Source organism: Arachis ipaensis, chromosome B01 (genome assembly GCF_000816755.2).
Source record: "Arachis ipaensis cultivar K30076 chromosome B01, Araip1.1, whole genome shotgun sequence".
NCBI lineage: Eukaryota > Viridiplantae > Streptophyta > Magnoliopsida > Fabales > Fabaceae > Arachis > Arachis ipaensis.
Window position 1 is genome coordinate 94,304,935 of NC_029785.2, and position 10,023 is coordinate 94,314,957.

The 10,023-nt window shown below is 37.5% G+C and overlaps 1 protein-coding gene across 1 annotated transcript; it reads left to right on the plus strand.

The window, feature by feature from the left end:
- LOC107632075 (probable LRR receptor-like serine/threonine-protein kinase At4g26540) lies at positions 14-4,555 on the plus strand. The gene is made up of 2 exons (XM_016335714.2): positions 14-3,207; positions 3,738-4,555. The coding sequence occupies exons 1-2, from the start codon at positions 357-359 to the stop codon at positions 4,271-4,273; spliced, it is 3,387 nt and encodes a 1,128-aa protein (XP_016191200.1). The 5' UTR covers positions 14-356; the 3' UTR covers positions 4,274-4,555.

Sequence of the window (10,023 nt, forward strand, 5' to 3'; positions counted from 1 at the left end):
TACCCACCCATCACTGTTGCTCACTCTCAAAATCCTTTTTTTTCTCCAAATAATTAACTGATATAATCCTTCTCCCCACCACTGCACTCCACTTCCACATAAACAAATAATACCTACAAAAACAACACCTCCTCTAAAAATTATTCCATTTTTTTTCCTCTCTACACTCTTAACTGCAGAAACATCATGGCCTAGCTGTTTCTTGGATCCGGAGATTCTGGGAGGCATTTTTTTATTTTAATTTGTATAATAGCCCACAAAACATGATTCGGTTCGTCTCCGTTGTTCCTCCCTAGGCTCCTCAAACCTTTCTCCCTTTGTTCCGTCATTGGAGTTTGTAGCAGCATTAGCAAGTAATGCCTGTAAATCCATGGACCCTCTTCTTCTTCTTCTTCTTATGCATTTCCCTTTTCCTTCCATACCAATACTCCTTCGCCGTCAACCCACAAGGGGAAGCTCTTCTTTCTTGGAAGAGAACCTTAAACGGTTCCTTAGAGGTTCTCAGCAGTTGGGACCGAATTGAACACACTCCATGCACCTGGTTCGGTGTAAGCTGCAACATCAACAACCAAGTAGTTCAATTGGATCTGAGGTATGTGGATTTGTTTGGAAAACTCCCTACGAATTTCACTGCATTGACTTCATTGAACAAACTCATCTTAACCGGAACCAACCTCACGGGCTCTATTCCCAAGGATATTGCCAACCTTCTAGAACTCACCTACTTGGACCTCAGTGACAATGCATTAAGCGGTGAAATTCCAACAGAACTCTGTTACTTGCCGAAACTCCAAGAGCTTCATCTGAACTCCAATGACCTTGTTGGCTCCATTCCGGTGGCGATTGGGAACCTCACCAATCTCCAGAAGCTAACCATTTATGATAACCAACTCAGCGGTGAGATTCCGGCCACCATCGGGAACTTGAAGAGCTTGCGAGTTATCAGAGCCGGTGGGAACAAGAATCTACAAGGTGCTTTACCCGAAGAAATTGGAAACTGTTCCAACTTAGTGATGCTGGGTTTGGCTGAAACTAGCATCTCTGGTTCTCTTCCTAAAACATTGGGACTACTCAAGAGCCTTGAAACCATTGCCATCTACACTACGCTTCTCTCAGGCGAAATTCCACAAGAACTCGGCGACTGTACTCTCCTCAAGAATGTCTATCTCTATGAAAACTCGCTCACCGGATCCATTCCTAAGGAACTGGGGAAACTCAGCAGCCTTGAGATTCTTCTGCTATGGCAGAACAATCTGGTCGGCACCATTCCCCCGGAGATTGGTAACTGCCTCCAGTTAGCGGTTATCGACGTGTCAATGAACTCAATTACTGGAAGCATACCGGAGAGTTTTGGCAGATTAACGGCGCTAGAGGAGCTTCAGCTGAGCGTAAACCAGATTTCAGGGGAGATTCCTGCAGAGCTTGGTAACTGCCAGCAACTAACTCACGTGGAGATGGATAACAACCTCATAACGGGAACGATACCTTCAGAGTTGGGGAACCTCAAGAACTTGACGCTTCTCTTCCTTTGGCATAACAAACTCGAAGGGAACATACCGTCTTCGCTCTCTAACTGCCGCAACCTTGAGGCCGTTGATCTCTCGCAGAACATGCTGACGGGTCAGATACCTAAGGGGATATTCCAGCTCAGCAATCTCAACAAACTTCTGTTACTCTCTAACAACCTATCCGGAATCATTCCTTCAGAGATTGGTAACTGCTCCTCCCTCATACGCTTCAGAGCCAGTAACAACAAGATCAGAGGTACCATTCCGCCTCAGATTGGCAACTTGAAGAATCTCAACTTCTTGGACCTTGCCAATAACCGTATTTCGGGTGTTATTCCGGACAATATCTCCGGCAGCCGCAATCTCACTTTCTTGGACTTGCATTCCAATTTGATCGCCGGAAGCTTGCCGGAGAGTCTGAGCGAGCTTGTTTCGCTTCAGTTTCTAGATGTTTCTGATAACGTAATCGGAGGGACGTTGATTCCTGCGCTTGGTTCACTCGGTGCGTTGACGAAGCTGGTTTTAGGGAGGAATCGGATCTCCGGTTCGATTCCGAATCAACTTGGTTCTTGCTCAAAGCTTCAGTTGCTGGACCTTGGCAGCAACCAACTCTCCGGAAAAATCCCTGGAAGTCTTGGAAATATTCCATCTCTGGAAATAGCCATGAATCTAAGCCTCAACCAACTCTCCGGCGAGATTCCAAGGGAGTTCTCGAACTTGGCGAAGCTTGGAGTCTTGGACATTTCTCACAATGCCATCACTGGAAATCTCCAATATCTCGCTGGTTTGCAAAATCTCGTGGTGCTTAACGTCTCGCACAACAGATTCTCAGGGCACGTCCCAGACACTCCATTCTTCACGAAACTTCCACTTAGCGTGCTCGAAGGGAACCCCGTGCTGTGCTTCGCCGGTAACCAGTGCTCCGGTAACGGCAACGGTGCCGGGAAGTCGTCGCGTCGGGCAAGGGAGGCACGCGTGGCAATGGTGGTCCTGTTATGCACGGCATGCGCTCTGCTCATGGCGGCGCTATACGTCGTAGTCTCTGCCAAACGAAGAGGGGACCGCGAAATCGACGTCGAAATGGACGGAAAGGATAGCGACGGCACGGACATGGCCCCACCCTGGGAAGTAACACTTTACCAGAAGCTCGACCTGTCGATTTCTGACGTGGCAAAATGCCTGTCCACCAGCAACGTCATCGGGCACGGTCGATCCGGTGTCGTTTACAAGGTGAACATGCCTGGATCTGGGCTGACCATCGCCGTGAAGAAGTTCAAGACGTCGGATAAATTATCGTCGTCTGCGTTCTCGTCGGAGATTGCGACGCTGGCAAGGATACGCCACCGTAACATTGTGCGATTACTTGGTTGGGGCGCAAACCGTAAAACAAAGTTACTGTTTTACGATTATTTACCTAACGGTAACCTGGACACGCTGTTGCATGAGGGATGCACAGGATTAATAGAGTGGGAGACGCGGCTCAAGATAGCACTGGGCGTCGCTGAGGGCGTAGCTTACTTGCACCACGATTGCGTCCCTGCTATCTTGCACCGCGACGTTAAAGCCCTCAATATTCTGTTAGGTGACAGGTACGAACCGTGTTTGGCTGATTTCGGATTCGCACGCTTCTTGGAAGAAGATCACCCTTCGTTTTCCGTTAATCCACAGTTCGCAGGTTCTTACGGGTACATTGCTCCTGGTGAGTCAGGTTTCTAATTAATGATTTAATTTTTTTTAATCATCAGTTACAATTACATGAAATGTTACATTAAATCAGTGTGTCCTTATTACGATGACTAATGGTGTTTTTAATAAGAATATCTGGGTAGGAAAGACCAAATTAGGATGATGTGTAAGTGGGGGTGGGTAAGGGTTCATTCATATAAATTGACGGAGCATGTGGGTGAGTGGATTGGAAATGGGGACCGTACTCTCCATCTTTATTGAAACCCTTTTTTTTCCGCCCACTATGGTTGTTGCCTTTTGAAATTTGGATTCATTATGTGTACATCCCATGTACTTGACAGACACAAATTACCTGCATGCATAGTAATAATTACACGTAATCTTTGGATCTTTGGGGCAAGCACAAGACATAATATCCCCCCAACGCTCACTAATAGTCACAAAATTCCAATCATCATGTTCAATTGTCACGCACAAATGTCCATCCTAACTCATGGTCATGGTTAATTTATTTAATCCTTGTGTTTTGGGTTGAACTTGCAGAGTATGGTTGCATGCTAAAGATAACAGAGAAGAGCGATGTTTACAGCTTTGGGGTGGTCCTGCTAGAGATTCTAACAGGGAAAAGGCCAGTAGATCCATCATTCCGAGAAGGGGAACACGTAATCCAGTGGGTGAGGGAGCACCTTAAGAGCAAGAAAGACCCAATAGAGGTTCTTGATCCCAAGCTACAAGGGCACCCAGACACACAGATTCAGGAGATGCTGCAGGCGCTTGGGATATCTCTACTGTGCACCAGCAACCGGGGGGAGGATCGACCGACAATGAAGGACGTGGCAGCATTATTGAGAGAAATCAGACACGAAGAGGGTCCACCGGCAGGGTGTGATGAGGCCCACAAGCCCATCAAAAGAAACACGGAGGCCTCGTCGTATTCTTCGTCGTCCTTGTCCTCCGCTGTGACCCCGGCTCAGTTATTGCTCCTTCAATCAGGCTCTCATTCCTCGTCCTCCCTTGCATATTCCTCTTCCTCCGTAGCCGCAGGGTACCACTACCCACCAAGGAATCATCAATCATGAATTTTGGACATTCAGAAACCCTTCTGTCTCTTCATTATAGAGCCACAAATTCTTCGATGTGTCTTTTTTTTATCGTTTACTTCTGTATGGCATTTGAGGATGATTTAGATAATATTTTGATTTATGATTAGTTTATTTATAGTGGTAGTAGTACCAAAAATGAATTAACTGTAAAGGTACCAATTATGGGTACTCCCGTGTCTGCTTGGTGACATCATAAAGCTAAGCATAATGAGATGAGTGTACAGCAGGTTAATGAATTGACTTATTCCATTTCTTTTTTCTCTACAGAACAAATTAGAGAATGCAACTTCTTATTTCTTTTTTTTTTAATTTTAAAAGTAAAGTATTATTTTCAAATGTATGTTTCAATTTGCAGTCATGCTACACATACAAGTCTTTTTAACTTATAAGTCTTACAAGTTAGGCCAAACCCAACAAAAACTACGCTCACCCACAAAAACGTGTTAACACGCGCATCACGTTTCCAAAGCGCTCTCTCACCATTAAGAACGACTCTTCTTCTTCTCCTCGATGAAAATCATAACTGTCATTTTTTCTTCGTGTTTCTCCTCTTCCTCTTCTTCTTCCTTCTTCTTCTCTTTTTTCTTTATGTTTCTCCTCCTTTTTCTTCGCGTGTTTCATCTTCATCGTCGTGTTTCTCCTTCTTCTTCTTTTGATTTTGTAACATTATGTATTTTTTTCTTCTTTGTTTGATTTTTTCCTCCCAAAAAGAATTATGAGAATATGAAATAAGAAGATGAAGAAGAACAGTAGAAGATGAGGAGGAAGAAGATGAAGAGTTCTAAATTATGCAGAACTTATCCGAATAAAAATACACTCAAATATCTTCGTTTTACACCCAAATGTCTTCGTGTTACACCTAAATATTTTTATTTTACACCCAAATTTACTGCCAATACAGAAATGAGTTATGCCACATGTACATTAAAATCAACCACTAAAGTCAGCCACCAGTATAAAATACATACTGGAATACAAATAATACATTGAAAATAAATTAAAGCACACATATATTTATACACAAATACATTGGTGGCTGATTTTAATGTACAGATAGCATTTTTGTACAGAAAAATATTTCCTCTAATGCTACATTTTTTTCTTCTTTTTCTTTTCCTTATTTCTTTCTTCCTTTTAGTTAAATGAATGTAAGTTCATCCTCTTCCAAGTAATTTTACAGCATTATGTGTTTCTTCTTCTTCTTTTTTTGATTTTTTTGTTTTTATTCTTATTAAGAGAGTAAAATAAGAAGAAACTTGAGAAGGTAAAACAAAAAGAAAAAGATGAATAAGAAAAAAAGAAGATGGTAATGATGATGAAAAAAAAGAAGCAGCAGAAGATGAGGAGGAGGAAGAGGAAGAGTTCTAAATTATGCAGAACTTATCAGAATAAAAATAGACCTAAATATCTTCGTTTTACACCCAAATTTCTTTATTGGTGAATTATATGGTAAAGATGTAAGTTTACAGATTTTTCCTTTAATAGAATGAAAGAGGGATTAATAAAGGTAGGACCTATATTTTGAATAATAATAAAATAATAAAAATAACTATAAAAGAAATTATACTCTCTTTTTCTATACCACTCTAATCTATAATAAAAAATAACTATAAAAGGAATTATATTCTCTCTCTATACCACTCAAATCTGTACAGTAGAGTGCCCCATCTTTATTTTACACCCAAATTTGCTGCAAATACAGAAATGAGTTATGCTACGTGTACACTAAAATTAGCCAACAAAGTCAGTTACCAATATAAAATACATACTGGAATACAAATATACATTGAAAATAAATTAAATCACACATGTATTTACACATAAATACATCGGTGGCTGATTTTAGTGTACAAATAATATTTTTGTACAGAAAAATGTTTTCTCTAATGCTGCATTTTTTTCTTCTTCTTTTCCTTATTTCTTTCTTTCTTTTAGTTAAATGAATGTAAGTTCATTCTCTTTCAAGTAATTTTGCAGCATTATGTGTTTCTTCTTCTTCTTTGTTTGATTTTTTTGTTTTTATTCCAATTAAGAAAGTAAAACAAGAAGAAATTTGAGAAGGTAAAACAAAAAGAAAAAGATGAATAAGAAAAAAAAGAAGAAGAAGATGGTGATGATGATGAAAAAAAGAAGCAGCAGCAGAAGATGAAGAGGAGGAAGAGGAAGAGTTCTGAATTATGCAGAATTTATCAGCATAAAAATACACCCAAAATTCTTAAAATACACCCAAATATCTTCGTCTTACACCTAAATATCTTTGTTTTATACCAAAATTTGCTGTAAATACAAAAATGAGTTATGCCACGTATACACTAAAATCATCTACCAGTATAAAATATATACTGGAATACAGATATACATTGAAAATAAATTAACCACACATGTATTTTTATGCACAAATACATTGGTAGATGATTTTAGTGTACAAATAGCATTTTTGTACAGAAAAATATTTTTCCTAATGCTACATTTGTTTTCTTCTTCTTCTTTTCTATATTTTGTTCTTTCTTTTAGTTAAATAAATGTAAGTTCATCCTCTTCCAAGTAATTTTACAGTATTATGTGTTTCTTCTTCTTCTTTGTTTGATTTTTTTGTTTTTATTCTTGTTAAGAGAGTAAAACAAGAAGAAATTTGAGAAGTTAAAATAAAAAGGAAAAGATGAATAAAAGAAAAAAGAAGAAGAAGATAGTGATGATGATGAAAAAAAAAAGAAGCAGAAGATGAGAAGGAAGAAGAGGAAGAATTTTAAATTATGCAGAACTTATCAGAATAAAAATACACCCAAATATCTTCGTCTTACACCCAAATATCTTCGTGTTATACCCAAATTTGCTACAAATACAAAAAAATATTTCTTCTAATGCTACATTTTTTCTTCTGAATTGAACCATACTTCAACCACTTGATTGGATTCAAAACAATAAAAAAATTTTCGATTTTCCCTACTTCAAATCCAGCTGAGGGATTTGTCTTATCGGTCGGAGATATTTTCGATTTCCATTTTTCCTCTTTGCTACATGAAATCAATTGATTCTTAATTTTGTTTTCTTTTTTATTTGTGCTCCGAACTCTTGTAGAAAAACCTGCAGCCTTTGCATAATCCTTATAGAATTTTGCAGCATCTTCAAGGATGTTAAAAGTCATCCCAACCTTGGATACAAATTGCTCATCAACACCACAGATTTGCTGCAAAGTACACTCAAAATACACCATATTAAAACAAGCATAAATTATAGAATGCAAATACAACTATAAAACCATCATAAAAAATAACAAAAATTAGATTCATGAATCATCAATAAACAAAAACTAAAACAATTCAACTAAAACAATAAGACAATTCACCCTTAGTGAGATGAAAAGTTATAAACTGTAAATACACCCAAACTTTCTTGAAATACACCTAAATATTATTGATTTACACCCCTGATATAAAATGCAGAAAATTCATCAGAACTAGTACATTAGATTCAATTCAAACAAGGAACAATGAACAGCGAATTTCACAGACAAGGTTCACGCATTATTCAACTACACAATCATAAACTACTAACTGGATTCAAATTCAAATTCAATTATTAATTGGAATTAAACCACACCTCAGGAACTTCATTAGATTCAAATTCAAAATCCACTTCACTCTGGTTCAGCTGATAATCTGAAGTTGAATCATCCATTATCTTCAAAACGATTTCAGAGCTTAATTTCAGAAACAATGAAAAACGAGAAAAAATAAGAAAGAAAACAGAGAGAGAAACTTACGTAAACGGCGAAGGAAAAGGGAGAGAGAAACGCACGAAAGAGATCGAAGAGAGAAGACAAGAAAACGCAGAAGGAATTCAAAAAAAGAAAGGAAATTCTTTTTAAAAAGGAAGTTATATATTTGTGCGTTGATTGATTGAAAAATCTGTTAAGGAGGCGTGTGAAACATACGTGCTATAAGAGACGCGTTTTAGGGATTAAGGATTTTTAGGGCTTATGTGACTTGTATAGTGAAAAGGCTTGTATGTGGAGATTAATTCTTAAATTTAATTTATGTTTAAGTTAAAAATTTAAAATCAAATTTATTAATTAATATGTAAAATTTTAGGCGTTGAAAAAAGTGAAACTCAGGTACATCCAGCGCTTATACGAATAGGGACCTACTAATTAAACACTACTAACACAAAGTTGAAAATCTAATAATATAATATTAGACTCAAATACTCAATCTAGTTTTGAAATAATTGTTTTTATTAATATCAGAGTTATTCGTGTTAGATTTCTTTATAAAACCAGTAATTTACGTACCTCCAGCTATTGCCAATAAATTCTTTGATTTAATTTGGAACTTCCAATTCTTGAATCACAGAGAGTCAGATGGAATCAAGGTGTATTTTTTTTTCTTTCTTATGATCAGAATTGGGAACCCAAATTTTATAAAGTTTATGATGAACAGCCGTGTTCTTTCCATCAAAGAACAGACCAACTGTCAATATAATAATTAATAATTATAATACCACCCAAACTAATTTCTATATTAACAAATTGGACCACAATTAGAATAAAAATTCTAGCATTCTCCCACTTGGTCCAACATTTGTTACGTATAGTTCATAATTACATACTATGCTTAAACAATTAAGACAAATTACACAAATCATAGCGGTAGTTTTTCATTAATTAAGTATTACCTTCTATGTATTACAATGTAATATCTCCTAACTGAATAAACTCTTCATGTGGTATTTCTGTAGGAATAAGCCCAATGCTTATTCTAGGTCCTTCACTGAATTTTATTTGTCATTCTCAATCATGTATGCGCATATATACTGACCAAATGAGAAACAAACAATAACAGGAATTTCATATCCAAATATGTCATATAATATAACATAAGTCATATAAGTGACGTTACAGAACATAAACCCATACTAGTAACATGATCCTTAAACAATCCTGGTGGCATGCCTTTTGTCAAAGGATCAGCTATCATCTGTTTAGTACTAATATGCTCTATCTGTACCTCATTAGACCTAACTTGGTCTTTAATGGCTAAGTACTTAATATCGATGTGCTTACTTCGACTACTACTTCTATTATTCTTAGCCATAAATACAGCAGCTGAATTGTCATAATATATTCTTAATGGCCTAGAGATACAATCCATAATCTTAAGCTCAGAGATGAAATTCTTTAACCAAACACCTTGTGCTGTAGCCTCAAAACAAGCAATAAACTCGGTTTCCATGGTAGAAGTGGCTACAAGTGATTGTTTTGCACTCTTCCAAGATACTGCTCCATCAGCAAGCATAAAAATGCATCCTGACGTTGACTTTCTAGAATCAACACATCCCGCCAAGTCTGAATCTAAGTATCCAATAATTTCCAAATTGTCGGTTTGTCTATATGTAAGCATGAAGTCCTTGGTCCCTTGAAGGTACCTTAAGACCTTCTTTGTAGCTCTCCAATGGATAATTCCTGGATTGCTTTGATATCTTCCTAACATGCTAACAGCAAAAGCAATGTCAGGTCTTGTACAGACCTGAGCATACATTAGGCTTCCAACGGCTGAAGCATAAGGAATATTTTGCATCTGTTTCTTTTCAAGTTCATTTTTGGGACATTGATCTAAGCAGAATTTGTCACCTTTCACAATAGGTGCAACACTTGGTGAACAATTTTGCATTTTAAACCTCTCAAGAACTTTATTAATATAGGCTTCTTGAGATAAACCTAAAATTCC